This window comes from Juglans regia, chromosome 12 (assembly GCF_001411555.2).
Source record: "Juglans regia cultivar Chandler chromosome 12, Walnut 2.0, whole genome shotgun sequence".
Lineage (NCBI taxonomy): Eukaryota > Viridiplantae > Streptophyta > Magnoliopsida > Fagales > Juglandaceae > Juglans > Juglans regia.
Window position 1 is genome coordinate 24,210,567 of NC_049912.1, and position 19,944 is coordinate 24,230,510.

Consider the following 19,944-nt stretch of genomic DNA (forward strand, 5'->3'; position numbering starts at 1 on the left):
AACACTACTCTTCATCTTATTCTTAGTTTATATAGTTGTACTTGATGACATGACACATTTCAAATAAAATTTTCCACCGCTTAAATAATAATCACTTAAAATATGATAGGATCATTAAGTGTGACATAAAATGACAGCATCTAAATGAAAAGGAGCATACATAAAAGATGCCATATTTACAAGTTGGCATTACCGGTTTTGATTCTTTCTCAGCTGTATGAGTACTGTTCCTGATCAGTCATATTTACCACTCAATTCAATAAAAGTGTAAATCCCAACTCAGTCTTGATTTAAGCAATAAAACTTTATCATTGCAAAACAAGAAAATATTTACAAACCTACTTGTCTGGCATTTACCTAATTTAAAGTTTTTAAAGATTAACAGCAATTACAGGCTTAATCATCAAGTAGATTCTACGCACCTAACCAAGGTCACAAAAAAGTGAACATCAAACTTCCACTGATAAAGGCTAAAGGTAGTTTCATGATGTAAACATTCACTTTTAATAAAATTTAACGCTCATTTTGGTGTAGATGATGATGCCCTGTGTTCCAGAAATTTCCAAGGATTCTGCGTGGTACCTGAGAGTGGTTTTCCAAACTCCAAAATAGCTCTAGCCCATTTGATTTTGTTCAAAAGTTCCTCCAGGTCCATAACTGCAGCTTCTACTGTGTCAGAACACATGGGATTTAAAGAAATGCTTCCGTGTTTCATCTTCTTTGAAGATCCAGCGTCATTGTTTTTACCCTTCCCAGCTGCAGTTCCCACCGTATCAGTTGGTGCGTCTCTAACATGTGAACTTGAAACACTATCAGAGCCACTGGTCTTTCCAATGCCAGTATCTACCATATCTAACTCGAAATTTGTTTCTGATGTACGTGTATCCTTTGATATGCTCCAAGGTCGCTTTGCCATTCGTTCAAATCCATCTGGAGGTTGTGATAAGCTTTCAGAAATATGTGAAGAAGAAGAAGTATTACCCTCGAGTGATGCTCTTGCTGCAGCCTGAACCTCCTTTCTTCCTTTGTCATCGTTACGGGCCATCAAATTTCCAGGAACCTCTGTAACTATCCAATGCCAATCAAATTCAAGTCTAAAACCATGTCATTAAAGAAACCGAAAGGAAGCATGACAGAAATGGATAAACGATCAAGTGGCAACATGATCAAATTAACTAATCACATACTTCCAACTATACAAGTCCAATTGCACAGAACTACTATCGGGTCACCACAAGACAACTGTTGTACTTCATCGCAGCTTTGGTTGACCCACGGTTGGACCTGATCTAAACCTCGATCTTACCATTTTTTTTTTTCACTCTTTCAGTGGTCTGGTTTTTAAGCTATGGTTATAATATTATCGATATAGACAGGAAATCCTGCCCAAAGGGTGACATCCCGCTCATAAATATGAGTAAAGTATCTGATATGCACTAAACATCAAATGCAGATGATTTAACTGCAAATGCATTCCCCAAATAGAAATAACGAGTTCTGATTATGAATTGTGAAGTTTCCAAAATTCAAATGCAATTGCGAGAACAATTATGTACTTAGGTAACAATTTGATTTAGTCAGTCCCTAAACTGCGGACCTTTTTTTCCCTTCTAAATATAAAAACAGAATCCTTACCTTGATTGAAGGGCTTAATAATCCGAGCACAAGAATGAACATTTCCATTTTCCTGCAACCACTGGGCATTGCAAACATAAGTAATACAAAAATAATTAAACAAATAATAAGTATCTACCCTACGAGATACAAGATTCATTGACAAGCAAGGCATCAGTTACATGCAAACAATTTAAATTTTTTGAACTTAGTAAAAAATGTATCATGTGTCATGATTCAACCATATCAATCATGATTCAACCATATCAAGATACAAGGCACAACATAAAAATTAACATTACAGATGTGTTGTTATAAATGCATACACAAGTACAATCCATTGAAAACGCTCCCAAGAAGTGTCATTTTCGCTTATGACAGAACAAAGAGTTATTACCTCAAATTCAAAATTAAAATGATGGTTAAAAGTTCTTTAAAATATGAATGCCTAGATAGTAGATTAATACCTGGCAACCTGGGTTATCTTATGCAAGTTGGATATGGAAAAGGCCTACAATCACATCAACTGGAATGTCCTACTATACTTGCTTGGGAGGTGTGGATTTGGAGAGAGGTATGCTATTGGATCAGGTGCTGCATATCAACGGTGAAGAACAATCTCTGCCTTGGTTAACAGTGGTTTTGTCGCTGGAATTTTGGTTGGTGACGCCAATACGGGTACCTTTAACATTTCCCATTTGTTGTTCGCAGATGATACTCTGATATTTTGTGAGGCAGAACAAAACCAGATTCGGGCATTGAGGGCACTCTTACTTTGTTTTGAAGCTATATCCGGTGAAAGTGAATTTGGCCAAATTAGAGATGGTCCTAGTTGGTAACGTTTGCAACATCCGGTTGTTGGCTAATCTTCTAGTATGTAAGGTCTCCTCTCTCCCCATGTCTTACTTTGGTCTTCCTTTGGGGGTTGCCCCAAGGGCCAAAACTATTTGGGATATAGTAATTGAAAAGATTGAACGTAGATTGGCAGATTGGAAGAGATTGTATTTATCATAATGTGAAAGGATCACCAAGAGCACTCTGTCAAATCTACCAACTTATTTCTTATATTTGTTCCCAATTCCAACGAGTGTGGCAACCCGTATTGAGAAACTTCATCGTGATTTCCTTTGGAGTGGTCTGGGGGATGAATTCAAATTCTACATGGTTAAGTGGGACAATGTATGCTCTTCAATCTCTTTTGGTGGGCTGAGAATTAGAAATTTGAGGGTATTCAATTGGACCCTACTTGAGAAATGGTTGTGGTGCTATAATTTGGAACAAAAAGCTTTATGAAAGTTGGTGATTGACTAGTATAGAGGTTTTTTTTTTTTTTTTTTGGCCCCGGGGGCGGGGTGGGGGGTTTGCACTAGGGAGGTACGTGGGGTTTATGGGAAGCACATTAGAAGAGGGTGGGGGTATTTGCTCGTCACACTAGACTTGTGTTGGGAGATGTCTCTAGAATAAAATTCTAGTATGACCTATGGTGTGGAGATAACGCCCTTAAAGACTCATTCCCTTCAATTTTCAGGATTGCATGTGAGAAAGAAGCATCAGTGGCTGACTTTGTGGAGATATATGGTGACATAGTCCAATGGAATGTGAGTTTCACTTTTTTTGGGGGGGGGGTGTAGGAGGGGGATAGAAGAAAGAAGGTGGGGGATATTTGCTCGTCACACTAGATTTGTGTTGGGAGATGGCTCTAGAATAAAATTCTAGTCTGACCTATGGTGTGGAGATAACGCCCTTAAAGACTCACTTCCTTCAATTTTCAGGATTGCATGTGAGAAAGAAGCATCAGTGGCTGACTTTACGGAGATATATGGTGACATAGTCCAATGGAATGTGAGTTTCACTAAGGTGGCCCAAGATTGGAAAGTTGGCAGTTTTTCGGACCTTTTTAGACCCTTGTACTCCATGAGACCGAGCACTCAAGGAACTGACATGTTGTGGTGGGTACCTGTAGGAAAAGGTACATTCTTGGTTCGCTCATTCTATAAGTCTCTCACACAACCACGGAACAATGACTTTCCATGAAGAAGGATTTGGAGGAATAAGGCACTCCCCAAAGCGGCATTGTTTGCTTGGAAGGCTTTTCTAGCTAAAATTTGACGATGGATAACATACGGAAACGCAGGGTGATTATAGTGAACTAGTGTTGTATGTGCAAAAAAAGTGATGAGACAATGGATCATCTTCTATTGCATTGTGAGGTTGCTAGAGCGTTATGGGAAGATGTATTCAGAAGGTTATAGTTAGCCTGGGTTATGCCTGAGGCCCTGCCATTTCTTGTTTCCATTTCTACTTCCTAAATAGGTGGTACCTCTTGTGTACTTGGGCTATGCCTATTATTATTAATACAATTAACTTTACTTGTAAAAAAAATATGATATATGATGTATTTTACATCTACTTGATTAAAAATTAGATAAAAAGAATAGTTTATAGCAAGGCCCTTTTTGGGGACAGAAGAGAGATGAAGAATTCCTCCTCCAGGGGACCTATTTTTCAAAAACAGACAGACTAAACAGAGCAACTAAACCCATAAAAGAACGGAAATCTAACACCATCCATGGTATCATCTATTGACTTGATGAAAGAAAATAAATCATAGCGACAGAGGTGTATGTTCATATTTCCAATGGTTGCTGCATGCAGATGAGAAATGATAAACGTATACTTGTCTTGTGGGTGCAGTACAATGAAGGACCTCATTCAACAATTTTATAGGCTAAATACTGTCAGTCAGATTGTCCAACTGGTGATGATACGTTGGACAACCAAAATAGCCACTAAGCAAATAAGCCAGCATAGATGCATTAATTCTGAGCATCTCCTGATTTTTCTGGGCATATATATTGTTAAAGCCAATCTTTTTGTCATTTGATAGATTTTTGGAAATAAAAACAAAAAGGTTCTAACAGTTGTTAAGGATTCTAGAAATTAGGAAGGACTTTGAGGAGATATCAAATTGTACTATAGGGAAAACTTTGATGATAAATACAAAGTGAAAATACAGGAGTACGGAAGGTTACCAAAGGAATAGGCACTGTCCAGCCACATTCTGGTGTCCAATCTAACGAAGGGCGTAGGTCCTTGCATGAGGCTTCATATGATAGTCCTTCACCCATAGGAGGAGGAAACAACTCGACCTAGAAAAGGAACAACATACAAAACAAGAAAAACAAATTAGCAATGTATCTGGTAGTAAAAATTGTCTCAAACATTTATATGGACAGCATTACTTTGAAAAAATAGAATTACTGAGGCTTTCGTTTTTCCTTCTGGCTAATAACTAATGCTTATTAGTAACATGTAACTTTTAAACTGATAGTATATGTTATAAAAAAAAATACTTCCCCTAGACTTCCTAAAACAATAACTGGATGTAACTAGTTGGTCACCCTCAGAATTGATAATACAAAACAGAATCTGCCAAAGTACCTTAGGAAGGTCACCACCTGTCAGTTACTGTTATCTGGAAATATTTTAAGTTCAGAGTGCAAAACAATTAGAGAAAAAAGAAATCTAGAAATATTTTTATAAAACTACATTAAGCCAACCCCTTTTCAAAGAATGGCAAGCCCTGTTCCCAACTCAGATAAACAAAACAAAGAAAAATAATTCCTGCTCTACTTCTCATGCCCTCAGAACTGTTTCAAAAAGTGATCTTTGAGAATGGAATTTTTTTTCTTTTTTATAAGTGTAAGTATATTAATAAAAGAATAGGCAAAAGCCATGTTCAGTACAAAGAATGTCCTAGCTAAGTAGGAGCATTAGAAACAAGGAAATCATGGAAATCTTGGCCATTAAAGTTAATGGCAATGGCCCAAGTACAAAGAGTTCTAAAAAAGAAAGCATTTAGTTCCTCCATTGATCTTTCTTTGTCCTCAAACGTCCGTTCATTGCGCTCCTACCATAAACACCACATGACGCAAATAGTCATCATCTTCCATACAGCCTTGATCTGTTGGTTACCTCTTAGATCTGTCCAACTAGCCAACATCTCCACTACAAACTCAGGCATAACCCACCCCAAGCCTAATATTCTAAATACTTCATTCTAAATCCCTCGAGCTATATCACAATGTAGTAGAAGATGGTCAACTAATTCACCCTCGTTCCTGCACATGCAACACCAATCTGCGATGATCACCCCTCGTCTTCTCAAATTATCCGTTGTGAGGATCTTATCCAAAGAAGCAGTCCACACAAAAAACGCTGCTTTGAGAGGCGCCTTGTGTCTCCAAATCCTTTTCCAAGGGAACTGAGTTGAAGATTCTTGTGACAGAGATTTGTAATACGAGCGAACCGAGAATAAACCTTTTCCGGTGGGTATCCACCACAGTAAATCAGCTTGATGGTTACTACGTTTGAGTGAATACAAGAGGCTGAAAAGAGCTGCAAAACTGTCCACTTCCCAATCATGTGCTGCCCGGCTAAAATTAATATTCTATTGAATTTGTTCCCCCCTCTATCACCATAACTTCCACCACAGAGACATCATTAGCACTTGCCACCCTAAAAAGAACAGGAAAAAGATCCTTTAAAGCACCATTACCACTCCAAGTATCATACCAAAATTTTATCCTATTCCCATCTCCAAGACAAAATCTTGTGTGCCTGGAGAAGACCCCCCATCCTCTTCTTATATGTTTCCACAAACCCACACCATATGCCCCACTCACTTCATTGGTACACCATTCCCCCCATAATTCACCATATTTACTCTCAATCACCAATTTCCATAAAGCCTAAGGTTCTTTATGGTATCTCCACAACTATTTTCCAAGTAGTGCCCGATTAAAGATTCTCAAATTTATGATGCCCAAACCACCAGAAAATATAGGTTTGCAAACTTTTTCCCACTTGACTAGGTGGAATTTAAACTCTTCACCCAATCCTCCCCACAGGAAATCTCGTTGAAGTTTCTCAATGCAAACCGCCACATTTGCTGGGATAGGGAACAAAGACAAAAAATAGGTCGGTAAGTTAGATAACGTACTCTTTATCAAAATAATCCTACCGCCTTTTGACAGATACAATCTCTTCCATCCTACTAATCAACGCTCTACTTTCTCAATCACTATATCCCATATAGAAGCCGCTCTCGAGGTGGCCCCCAATGGAAGACCAAGGTATGTCATAGGGAATGAAGCAATCTTACACCCCAGAGTATTAGTCAACTGTCTAAGACGATGCACACCTCCACTAGGCACCATCTCTGATTTATCCAAGTTCACTTTCAACCCTGAAACTGCTTCAAAACAAAGAAGGAGGGCCTTTAATACACGGATCTGATTATTATCTACCTCACAGAAGATAAGAGTATCATCTGCAAACAATAAATGCAAAATATTAATAAGTCCCCCACCCGGGGATCTTATAGAATAACCATTCACACATCCATTTGCAACCAGGGCTGAGATCATTCTGCTCAAAGCCTCCATAACAATAACAAACAATAATGGAGACAACGGATCTCCTTGTCTAAGGCCTCGTGTGCTGTTAAAAAAACATGTTGGACTTCCATTTATTAGAACTGAAAATTTTGCCGTAGATATACACCAACGGATTCAAGATCTCCATCTTTCCCCAAATCCACACCTCCGTAGGAGATCAAGTAAAAATTCCCAGTTAGCATGGTCATACGCTTTCTCCATATCTAGTTTGCAAATAATCCCAGTATTGACAGTTTTCAGTCTACTGTCCAAACATTCATTTGCGATAAGAACCGCATCTAAGATCTGTCTATCCTTTACAAAAACATTTTTTGAGGCTTTGAGATTATCTTTCCCACTACCTCACTGAGGCAATTCACAAGTACCTTAGAGAGGATCTTGTAAACCCCATTTACTAGGCTAATGGGTCAAAACTCCCTGATCTCCTCAGCCCCAACCCTCTTCCGAATCAAAGCAAGAAAATAGGCGTTTAGGCTTTTCTCAAATTGTCCAGCCGAATGAAACTCTTGGAATACCTTCATGAGATCATCCTTTAATACCTCCCAATATGTTTGAAAAAAATCCATAGAAAACCCGTCAGGACCCGGAGCCTTGTCTTTGGCCATCTTCCTCACCACTTCGAAAACCTCAACCTCCTCAAACGGCCTCTCCAAACGAATACCATCCATAGGTCCAATAAAGTCGAAAGCTAGCCCATCAGGCTTCGATCGCCAACCCTCCTGCTCGGTAAGTAGTTGTTCAAAAAACCCAACTACATGCTCATGAATTCTCTGCTCATCCTTACAATCTGCCCCATCTATCTTCAGCATCGCAATATTATTAGATCTCCTATGAGAATCGGCTACCCTGTGAAAAAACTTAGCACATCTATCTCCTTCCTTCAACCATAACGCTCTCGACTTTTGCCGCCATGATATCTCTTCTAAAAGAACGATCCTCTCAAGATCTACAACCAGCAATAACTTTTTAGCTAATTCCTCTTGTTTTAAGGTCCTGGACTCTTGTAGCCTTTCCATTTCTGCGATCTCCCTTGTATTGGTTTTCTTGTGTTCCCCGATGTCCCCAAAAGACTGGCTATTCCACAATTTTAAATCTTATTTTAGAGCTTTCAATTTACCCGCCAACAAAAAACTTGGAGTGCCCTAAAAATGTTAAGATGACCACCACTGTTCGACCCTATTGACAAAACCTTTCGTTTCCTGCCACATGTTTTCAAACTTAAATACCGACGTCTTCTTTGAATCCCACCAGAATCCAACATTATAGGCCAATGATCCGAACATATCTGAGGCAATCTCTTTTGCCAAACCTCCGGGAAGTGACTTTCCCACCCAGGGGAAATTAAGAATCTATCTAGTCGAGACCATGTCTGATTATTAGCCCACGTGCATAAACCCCCCGCCATTGGTAGATCCACTACATTCAACTCAAAGATACATTCCAAAAAATCAGACATAGCTGAGCGGAATCTTCTATTACCAAAGCTCTCACTAGGAAATCTTGTAACATTGAAATCTCCATCAATACACCATGGAACATCCCACCAACTGTATACATCGGCTAGTTCATCCTACAATAGTCTACGATCATTGTCTGAATTTGGACCATAAACCCCTGCCAATGCCCACAAAAAGCCATCCAAAACGCTTTTAAACGAGCATGCTACCAAAAATGAACCAATAAACTCCTCATTTTTGTCCACTACCCTTTGATCCCACATCACCAAAACACCTCCTGAGGCCCCATTAGCTACCAAATGTACCCACTCCACGTGAGCGCAGCTCCATAAACTTCTAACAATTCTTGTAGTAATAACTTTCAACTTCATCTCTTGTAAACAAACAATGTCCGCCTTCCACCCTTGCAACAAGTTTCTTACTTGAAGACGCTTACTCGGCTCATTTAGACCGCGGACATTCCATGAAACAAATTTTGGTTTCATTTGGGAAAGGTCAGCCCCTTTCCTTTAGTCCCCTCTCCCAGCTAGAGCTACCTTCAGAGTTCATTGACCAAGTCAACCTCCTGAGTTCACGTTGTTTCTTGGATCCAACTTTCTTTTGTTGTTGATGACCCACTTCGATAGCCGTGAGTAATGCCATGAACTACTCCTCATAACCTTCAAACTTCAAACCCACCAATTACTGAATATCTTTTACTGTGTCAAACAGCCAGCCTGATGCACTCGACTGATATGGAAACAAGCACTTCAATGGGATAGGATTTTGCATTCAAAATTCCCGTTGTTCCTCCATTTGTTCTTCTCCTAATACCAAACCCACTTCCCCAACAGAGTTGTTGAATAAGCCTCCGGATTTCTCCTCATCAGAAAGGAATAAGTCTTCACTGGCCGAGTCCCCTGTTTCACTATCCCTAATAAAAACAACATCGTTAAACAACACAGGAGCACTCATCGGACCCTCGACACCTCCCCCACACTCCGTCGGCAATTTCTGTGCACTCCCCGAAGGGGGAAGTGCACTCGGTGGTGGTGGAAGGTCCACTTCTAGAACTATCGCGTTCTGTTTTGTCGCCTGATATTCATCCCACCCTCATGTTGCTCCACCACCTTCATCGGCGGCTTCTGAGGTCGTCACGACAAGGATTCCGGCAAGTCTACCGCCCTCTGGTGGCGGCGCGGCAACAGCTCCCACGAAGAAGGCTTCCTTCCTCCGCCCGCGACGACTGCCCTAGGCCTCCAGCGTTTCGGGCCCTAGGATTGGGCCTCGGTCTAACAGCCCTCCATCCTTGTCCGTGAAGGTCACGAGCCTGGCTTAGTCTCGGCCCATAATGACCCAAACGATTATACGAGTCCCTTGTCGGCCCCTTGCTGGCCCTTGAAAGTCCCTCCACCTTTCCTCCCCTTAAACGCCTTGTTTCGCCCATCTCCATACCATCCCCGACAATATTCAACAACTTGGCCACTTCCCTCTGCAAATTCCCCAACTGCAACTGCACCTCCCTCACCATGCAGTGTACCTCCCGCACATCTCTTTCACACTCTCTTTCCCGAAAGAAGCCCTGAGGCACTCGAGACTCTTCACCATCATATCCTCCCCCGCCGGCCCCATTTCTTGGCGCGAAGGACACCAACGAAGTTAGCGCTTCTTTATAGGATTTCGAATGTGCCACCTCCCCACACTGCCTCCTTTGAACATCGCCACCAGACCCGGCTCTCTTTCTAACCACCTGGGTGACCTCCCTCAGCACCTCCCTCATTCTTCTCCATCCCCTTCCTCCCTCTTCTTCAGGAATAATAATGAAGCTACGACGACCCCCTTCAGCAAACACCGCAACCTCCAAGAATCTACCACGGTTATTTGAGCATCTCTGCTCAATGAAACTCCGATAACCCTCCCTTATTGACGAGTAATAATCCTTTCTTTCACCTATCTCACTCTCCTCCAAAACTCTCTCAAGCCACTGAGCAGTGCTCAGCCCCATCAATAACTTCTGCTTAAACCTCCTACCTCTCTCAGTGATACATACCAGACCTCCTTCTCTCACGACGGAGAAAATCTTTGATTCAATGACAAGCTCCCTTGTGCTTCCCATCTTAGCCAACGTCGATGGAGTTTATAAAACTAACCAACCACCATCCTCGACGGCAAAACAAGGGAAAAGAAATTTTTTTACTTTTTTTCTCCCGCGTACAGAGAGAAAAAATCACATACACAAGGAGAATCACACGCTGGACTACCCACGACGTAGACGCCGGGGTCCGTCGGTCTTTTCTGTGCCGCCGGGAACCACTCGTCGGCCAAGGTTACGGCAAAATGAATCTCTCTCTTACGGGTAGTACGCCTTACGAAAAAATAATCTCTCGCCAGCGGGATGACCAGCTCCGGACAACCCTCCGTGAGATCACCAGGGCTCGGCAATGCTGATTGTGCCGACGATGAGCAGCCACTCGCCGGCCAATGCAACGACGAGAAAGTATTTCTCTTACGAGTGTTTCTCTCTCCTCACTTCTTGTTAAGGTATAATTGCACCTATAGATGACTAGCCTGAGAATGGAATTAAAGAGATGACAATTCATTAAAACCAAATTCACAATGAAGTTGATGAGAAATTGAGATTTGATTAGTCATTGCTAATAAACAAATAACAGACTTGGCTGGTGATGGAATGAGCTGTAAGCAAATAACATCAAGGCAGATAAACACTGATCAAGTAGTTAGACTGAATGGTAAGGAGATAGAGGATTGTTCCATCTCATACATTTCTCAGCGAACAAAATAAAAAAGCAATTGGCTATACATAAAAAAGATCAGTTTTCGCAAAGACAAAAGCACACCTGCACAAATCATCTCACGGTTAACCATGAAATGAAGTTCAGCATTCAATACAGAGAGGGTATAGATGGATAGACAGGAATAGAAAAATTACCTTTACTTTATCGTCTCCCAATAGTTCAACTACTCTTCCAGACCAATGGCAACCATCGGTCCACCAATCCACCAAATGCCCAACTTGCCACGAGTCAACAACAATGACTGCCACTTCCAAGATGGTACTGACATCAGGCATTTGACTTTCACGATAGATGCGAGGAAACTGAGGACGAACCATCAATTGCTTTTTTAGTTCCTTTGACTTATTAGGCTTTTGATATAACTGTGTCCATTTTATTCCTGCAAACCAAGTAAAACAGAATAATACTATTTTTCATACAGAAAAAAGAAACAAAGTTTTTTTTTATAAGTAAAAATATTATATATATAGAAAAGGAATAACCAAGTACACTGATGTATACAAGAAAACACATTGCCCATTGACCCCAATGACCCAAAAAACCAGTGAAAAACAACCCGAAATACACTAAACCCGACCCCAACCCCTTGTAAATCAAGGTGAGGGTTCACGCCCGTGACACAATATTTCTTTTTTTTTTTTTTTAATTATCTTATGACACAATCTACAACTCCATTCCCATGGAAGAAAATATGGAAGACTAAGGCCCCCTTAAAAGCTTCTTTCTTTGCATGGACATCTTCATTAGGGAAGATTCTTACCTTAGATAACCTAAGGAAATGCTGAATCATTGTATTGGATCGGTGCTATAAGTGTAAGAAAAATGGGGAGTCCATGGATCACCTATGATTGCATTGTGATGTAGCCATGAGCTTGTGGAATGATATCTCTGCTAGAGTGGGGCTCCATTGGGTGATGCCATGAAGGGTAGTTGATTTTCTAGCCAGCTGGTGTGGCATCCGAGGTAACTCTCAAATAGCAACTATGTGGAAGATGACTCCTATTTGTTTATGGTGGTGCATATGGATGGAGAGGAATGGTCGGAGTTTTGAGGATCATGAACAGACAATGGACGAGCTTAGACCATTTTTTTCTTAATACTTTATTCCATTTGTTGATTGTAATAAATTTCAATGGCATGAACATACATGATTTCATTGTATCTTTAGGCATTGATGCATAGGCATTGCTCTTGTATATGTTTCATGTACTTGGCTATGCCTATTTTTAATTAAGCTCTTATTTACTGATAAATAAAAAAATAAAAATAAAAACTCTCTGCAAGTGCTAACAGACGAATTCTAAGAAGAAAAAGGAAACTTCAAAATGTTCATTTCAAGAGGATAAAATTTGAAAGTGCATGACCTCGAGAAGAAAAACTATATTACCCAATGGTAAACTAAGTCACATGCACCAGAATAGAATACTTACTTTCATCAGGAAAGTCAACATACTCTAATTGATGCCCCATCTGACCTTTTCTTAAACCAATCTCCTTTATCTGATGGAAAGGCCAGGGAATATTAAACGGAATGAAATATTTATCTATTAGACGGTGGTCTAACTTTTAAAAAAAAAAAAAAACACACACACACACTTAAGCAAAGAGACAAGCTTCATCTCAAGTTAAAGAAATGATCTTATCATTCAACATCATGCATAAGAAGAGTAGTAGACACCATGGACCTAGCAGGTGGTAAAAGGAGTTTTCTTCTAAGTTACAAGTAGTCTATTCAGCAAAGCTGCAAGGTATCTGATAGTCTAAGAAGATTAGAAAAACCAACGGCTAAGAGAAATAGAATCCAGCAGACAGATTCGACTAGCATGCTTCCCTGTCAATTAAAATCAAAGAATCTCTTATAGCCAATATCAGGAATCAAAATTGCATTCTATGACCATTCTTTGTGTGGTTGGCAAACTCAAACAGCTCACCACTTTCTCAACTCACATTAAGAATAAACAAGGTCCCTAACACATATCTACCAACAAAAGAAAGATAAAGCAGGGTCAGATGTAATGCTTTTATCCACCACAGGCTCATCCTTTGTCTCTCATAAAGATTCCTTGCCATCTAATCCTTGAAAGTTGATATGTCTTTTTAATGAGCCAAAGACAGTAGGGACAAACAACGCAAAATTGGTTCATATACTGTGCTTGATAACACCTCCAAGATTGCGAGTAGACCTATATATGTCTGGTTGCACATATTATGATATGTAGAAAATTAAGGCTAAATTACTGTAACGACCTAATCCTATATTTTTAGGGATAAATTATGGATAATTTTTTTTTTTAAAAGATCAATAAATGAGTTAAAGCCCATATGAGAATTATTTGATAATTTTTTTTTTTTTTAATTTTTAAAGCTAGAGATAAGGCTCATTTTTTTAAAAAATTCCAAATGCGTTAGTGTTAGACTCCAAACACTGTTAGCATTTTATATCTCTCTTCATAATACAACCCCTAACTGATTTTCCTCCCTGAATTTCAAGCCATGCACGTCTCTCTCCGTTAGTCACACATGCACATTCACGTCTTTTTTTATCTAAGATTTTCTTTTGGGTTCTCAATCATATATATATATATATGTATGTTACACTCACCAAAACTGCAAGCCGCACTCCTTAAGCCCTTGCACGCTGCCCTCCACTTCATGCACGGCCTCCAGGCCACGTCCAAGAAAGAAGCAACTGAGAGCCACCTGCACAATGGAACCCGTGCGCTAGCACTACCCAGCCCCACGTAAAGCATAAAAATTGGCCTCCTTCCATAAACCAGACCACTTACGTCGACGGAACCACCACACCCCGTAAGCCACGAGCACACAGCCTTCCTCCACCGTGAGCCTATTCCTGCAAGCCGCTCTTCCCTCTGCTGAGAACTACCACGAAAACCAAACCCACACACCCACATGGCACCAACCATCACCCACGGCGACACCACTGCCCAGAACACGCCGATGCCACCTCAAGGAAGACAGAACCACCCCTGTGCTGCCCTAGCACCGCCCAGCACCAACACTGCAAACCTCCTTGCACCACCACCAAAAGCCTCTGTTTTTTCTCACCAAAAACAGAGTGTGCGTTCTCCCTCGCCAGCAACCACATCCGCCGGAAACGGCCACACGTCACAGCCACAGCTCGGTTGTGCTAGCCAACGCCACCATCGCCTCAAACCCGACTTGTCCCTCATGGTGAACCATCGCCGAACGATCCCATTGCTTCTCTCTCAGTTGCATAGCCGCCACTCGTCGGAGTTGCCACCGTGCCTAGCCACAAGCCGCCACTAGTTGTTGATCACGGTAAGCCACTGCCACTACCTCTCGAGTAAGGCCATTCCGTAAGAGTTTATCACTGATATTAGGAAGTGTGTTATGGTAAATTACAAGGGCACCCCTGCTCAATTAGTGTTGATATAAGGGTCTATGGATTCCTATAGTAACAATTTGATAGTATTTTAAAGTTAATCATCTAATAAATTGTGAAATTATACGAAAGGTAAAATAATTGGAGAATGGCAATATTTTAGAGTTTTTGAGGATTTTAGGTTTAGGAAATAGAGGTTATTTTAATAGTTTAGATTTTAAATAAAATCACAAGTTTCATTAGAAATTTATGAATATTTGCGTGTTTATTTTTTATAGGCGACCGACTACGCGTTGAAAATAGTAGATTAGCGTTGCAAAGTAAGTAACATGATCATACCCTTACACGTATGTACGGTAAACTGCTTGTCTTTTTATAAAAATATTATGCATGTATGCCCTTCATTGGAAGCCCTTTTTACGTACCTAAATCATGATTTTATGTGAAGATTTATGCATTAAAATATTTTATGAAAGTCATAGTTTTATTTGAAGGTTTATGAATATTGATGATCTTATGTGATCATTTATGCATTAAAATAATTATGAAAAATCATGCATGATTTTATGTGAGGGTTATGCATAAAATTATTTATGAAAAGTCATGATTTTATGTGAGAAAACATGTATAACGACATTGATGAAAAAATGCGATTTCATTTGAAATCTATAATATGATATGACAAGTATATATGTGATTTCTTTTGAAATCTATGAAATGACAAGTATACAAGTATGATTATGATAAGATATGTAACGGCCTATGTTATGATATGAAGACGGTACCTATGTTATGGACATATTGCATTGCCAGGTCGTGCATGCTGGTAGTGCACCCAGTATGTCTTCCTTATGTATGGATTCCACAACCCGTAGCCACGGGCGGAATTGGAATCTACTTAGATTTGCTAACCCTAACTCACGGGGGTCAACAGTGGGTAACGGCCTATGATAAGTGAAAGATAAGTTCATGTTCATGTTAATTAAATATGTATTTGTGAGTATGCACGTTTTCCAATAAATCTTATGTTTATTATGTTTACTATATGATGTGTTGCTTATTGAGTATTCGACTCATTTTTGTATATTTTTATGTGTTTAAACCACTCAGGTGATGACATTTATGAGGATGAGACTGCAGGACAGGACTTGACCCCGGGAGGCGAAGCAGAGGCCTAGACAAATTATGCTATGATTAGTTTTATGGTTTAAGGTTTAAATAAATTATTTTGATAAGCACATGAGATTTTCGTATTTTTTTTTAAAATAAGTGCTTCCGCAAACTTTATTTTGGATTTTCAATATTTATTGAAGTTTGTTTTATTTAAGAAAATTTTTCGCATTTGGCACTTTGTTAAAAAGAAAAGCTTTTAAGTTTAAGTTTAGTAGTAGCACACTAACTCCCCGAAAATTCTAAAATGCCTTTTTGGAAAGCGGGGTGTTACAATTACATACTGCTTCCTCCAAGTTCAGGTTTGTTATCCATTCGGCCCTTAAAATTCTAATTTGATCAATTCCACTTACTTTTAGATTCCATTCAATGTGATCCCTCTATCCACATCAATTAACTAGACATGCATTAAATATCACTTGAGACTTTCTGAGATCCAAAATTGCATCATAATATCATACTGAGGTTTGCTAAATTTTTTTACTAGAAAAATTAAAGGTAAGAGGCACATGCAAATATGAAGCTCCACCTGTCTACATCCAAAATGTCTAACCAGACCTCTTCAACTCCCTCTAATTAATCCATCCCAAAACCATTCAACTCTGAGACCTCCATTCCTGCCAACTCCATCACCAGTCCCTCAGTGCCCTCCACCTATTCACGAAGCATATCAACCCTATCTTCATTGAATCATCGATGACCCCAAAAAATTGTATCTAGCCAACGCCACCCACTCACTCAAAGATCTTAAATCTTTGCAGCAAACAGGACCTTGTCTTCATTGATGTCATAAAAAAGAAAAATGTCAAATACCATACCCTCCACCCACCCTCCACATTGCTCTAACAGCCCAACACATCTTCCGCAAGGAAAAACCCCAAAACCCCCTCCCTACACCCTATCCTCTAATTCCTCATCTCCACCCCAATTTTGTTTTTTGTTTTGGCTTGCATCTTATCATTTATTTATTTACCTATTTAGAACAAATGAAACAGAAGTGATAATGCAAAGTATCTACCCATCAAGGTGAAGCCTAGATCAAAAGGCGGGCTTCAGTTGAACCATAGATTTAGATCTTCTACATTCGATTTTGTACCATAAAGTTTCCCTAGCCATTCCAAATATGGCATCGTGTAGCCAGAGTTTACTCTCTAGGGGTGGATCTAGAGGACCCTACCTTGGTGAGTTTTCACGTTATAGGAGCAAAATCGAAATATTTGCATTAGGTTTTTTCATGTATAATAAGGGGTCATTTTAATAGGTTTTGATGAAGGTCGATGTGTTTCATACATAATATGGCACCAGAGATCAAGATTGAGTGTTCCTCTTGCAGATAAATGAGATATAAAGATGATTGTTGGGCATTGGGTGGATTGTTGACCCTATATCACCAAAGCCTACTTTCTCCACTCTTCATTATTTAATCTTTTTCACACATGCTTTCAGCTATATTTAGATGTCTCAACCATAAAAATAGTGAATAAAAATAGTTCCTTTTTCCTATGTTCCAGTTAGTCACATACATTTGAAGCTTAAAAACACGACTTTTCATAAAATTAAGTTAAGGTTGCGATATCAAAACTTTGTCAGCATTTCACAATCCACCTCATGTGCAGTTTCATGTTATACTTACAAGATGTCCAATTATTAACTAGGGTTGGAGGGATCACATTGAACTGAATTTGAAAAAAAAAATGCAGGCTAAGCAGACCAAATTAGTGATGAAATTTACATTAAGTCCAAATTTAAGGAAATTTGTAGTTTAGCCCCAAACCTCAAGTCTCAAGCATGAATTTTCAAAGGCTGGCCACTATACTTGGACACTTGACTCTCAATGCAAACTTTAAGATTAAATAAGACAATTTCCGACAAGAAATCCTTAGGGAAAAACTTGCACCAATAAAAATCCATAATGACTATATGATCGTTCAGTAAAAAACGGTAGAAAGCTATCATTTTTTCCCCATATCCTTCGAAAAGTGACATAATTACAAACAAAAATCATCAATGCAGAAATGAAACGGTCGGAAATGAAACAATGGACAACAACCATATAGCTGTTGAGCAACAATATGGCAGGAAGGAAACTAGCGGTTTGTCGTTGGTGCCTCGTGTGGGAAGGTTTAGAATCGGGAGTGCAGTTGGGTACTGTGGCTGGGGATAATGTCGTACCTTTGGTTTCTATTCCTCCGTTAAACGATATAGCAGATTCACCATTGGATTGAATTCTGAATAAAGTTAAAGGGTTTCAGCAAATCTTGAGGCTTTCAGATGAAGAACAGGGAAAATATGAAAACCAATTTAAAACTCTACTCACTACAATTGAGGCAAGTCACACGCTTGAAACCAAATCACATTTTAAGAAAAGCAGGGAGTTAAAACATCTTTTTTTGTGCAATCAACTACGATGTTAAGGGAGGTAGCTCAAGTCGAGGGAAGAATAAAGGGAGGGCATTGTGAAGACACTCTTGTATAGGGATGTTCGGGTAGAGGATTAGTTTTATGGAAACAAAAGGCTAGGGTTGGGGAGGTGTATTTCATTCCAATTCAGGCTTGGTGTATTTTGAGTAGGTTTTATGGGATTTTTGGGTCATTAGGGGCTTTCTTGTATGGGCTAGGTGTTTTCTTGTATACGTCCAGTGTACTTGATTACCCCTATTGATATATATATAATATTATTATTTATAAAAAAAAAAGGTAGGATTTGATTATATATTAATTGTCGAAGACTCAGAGATGCTAGTGTGGTGTCAGAAACATGCAGTAGATGAAAACTATTCAATGTGCATAAAACTGAAAAATACCTTGCATTGGAACCATGCACCACGAAATCCCTTCATAAATGATCTTGACTCTGTCATTTGACCAACTTCAAAAGGCAGATCAACAGGTTCATCATTGTCCATCAAAGCTACAACATAAACACTTCACTTAGCAACAACTAGGAAAGGCATATAGACGTAGTGGTCCAAACCATAAAATATTCAATAATTATATGAGTGATTGCTAAAGCTCCTCACTTTGTGTTTTTATAAGAGAAATCTTTGGCCACAAAGAGAGAGGAAAGAGGCATCTCAACCCAAACCAAGTAACAAACCAACACTACGGCCATCTATTGAAAATGATTTTTCATTTTTTTTTAAAACGAAAACCATGTCTCACCCACCAAAGCATGCTGGCCACAAAGAATACCCTTCGTGCAGTAGGAGTACATTAGTTTCACTGTATCATGTATGATAGTTCCTGTTAAAAAATGTTTTCGGCAAGAACATTTTGAGGAAAATTACCAATCTTCCATTGTTTAGCTAAAATCAAAATTTGATTGTTCAGAGGGTCAGTTGCGTTCCGTGATGGAACGAGGCCTGGGATTTTCCCTACAGATGGCTTAACGCCCAAAGGCCTTGTCGTAGGTGCATAACTGGTGATCAATGCACCGGTGGTTAATGCAGAACAGCTCATCTCACAGACACCGAAACCAATCAATGCAAACTTCCCGCTGCACAACGACATCCTTTCCAGAGCCTGGTTCGCCTAAGCCACCAGCAAGAATTAATTTTGATTTTCATTCCAAAGTAGAATTTAAACTGGGTGCAATTTTCTTCTGTTTAAGCATGCAGATTCCGTACGGCCCCTTGGAGTCCTTTTTTCATATATTAAATCACAATTGGAGTTCCGATCCCCTCGAAGAAATCATCCCTCTATTAATTCTCTTTTTATTTTCACTTATCAAAAAGAAATACTCCTTATATTTTCTTAAATTTCGGCCCATCGGTTTCTTTCGATCATCTTTACCTCTCCAGTCTTCTCTTTCCCTTTGAATCCATTTGGAAAAACAGAAAAGGTAAAAAGCCAGAGAGAAGAAGGAGAAGGAGAAGGTCCGAACCGTGTGCGGCGGTGCGGCGGAGTTGGAGGGTTCTGTGCGAAGTGGTGAACGCGGGCTGCCACCGGTGGTGCCGAGCAATCGGAAGTAGCGTCGTGTTCGGTGCTTTGCCAAAAAGGCCCAGACAGAAACGATTCGAGGTGAGAGAGAGAGAGAGGGAGGGAGGAAATACTTTAGGCTTTAGCATCAAGATTCGGTCCGTACA

The 19,944-nt window shown here is 39.7% G+C and overlaps 1 protein-coding gene across 8 annotated transcripts; it reads right to left on the reverse strand.

The window, feature by feature from the left end:
* Positions 1–260: 260 nt before the first annotated feature.
* Positions 261–19,886, reverse strand: LOC108983525. Of its 8 annotated transcripts, none has more exons than XM_018955187.2 (7): positions 19,743–19,886; positions 18,664–18,770; positions 12,756–12,825; positions 11,460–11,704; positions 4,647–4,763; positions 1,636–1,687; positions 261–1,062 (listed from the first exon to the last, which is right to left on the reverse strand). In XM_018955187.2, exons 2-7 carry the CDS (start codon positions 18,763–18,765, stop codon positions 521–523), a joined length of 1,128 nt encoding a protein of 375 aa, XP_018810732.2. In that variant the 5' UTR covers positions 18,766–18,770; positions 19,743–19,886; the 3' UTR covers positions 261–520. The 8 variants fall into 8 exon arrangements, with proteins under 8 accessions (XP_018810732.2, XP_018810731.2, XP_018810730.2 ...); XM_018955186.2 differs by having other exon boundaries at positions 261–1,068; positions 19,743–19,883; XM_018955185.2 differs by having other exon boundaries at positions 1,636–1,696; positions 19,743–19,883.
* Positions 19,887–19,944: the final 58 nt, after the last annotated feature.

What these genes read in the sequence shown, in the direction of transcription:
- LOC108983525 (XM_018955188.2), bottom strand. Translation starts at nt 19,369, where the DNA reads ATGTCGTTGTGCAGCGGGAAGTTTGCATTGATTGGTTTCGGTGTCTGT. An exon ending in TGGGAGACGATAAAGTAAAG is followed by an intron (nt 4,764 to 11,459) that starts GTAATTTTTCTA and finishes TTCCTTTTCTAG; the next exon opens with GTCGAGTTGTTTCCTCCTCC. An exon ending in TATTAAGCCCTTCAATCAAG is followed by an intron (nt 1,069 to 1,635) that starts GTAAGGATTCTG and finishes GGCATTGGATAG; the next exon opens with TTACAGAGGTTCCTGGAAAT.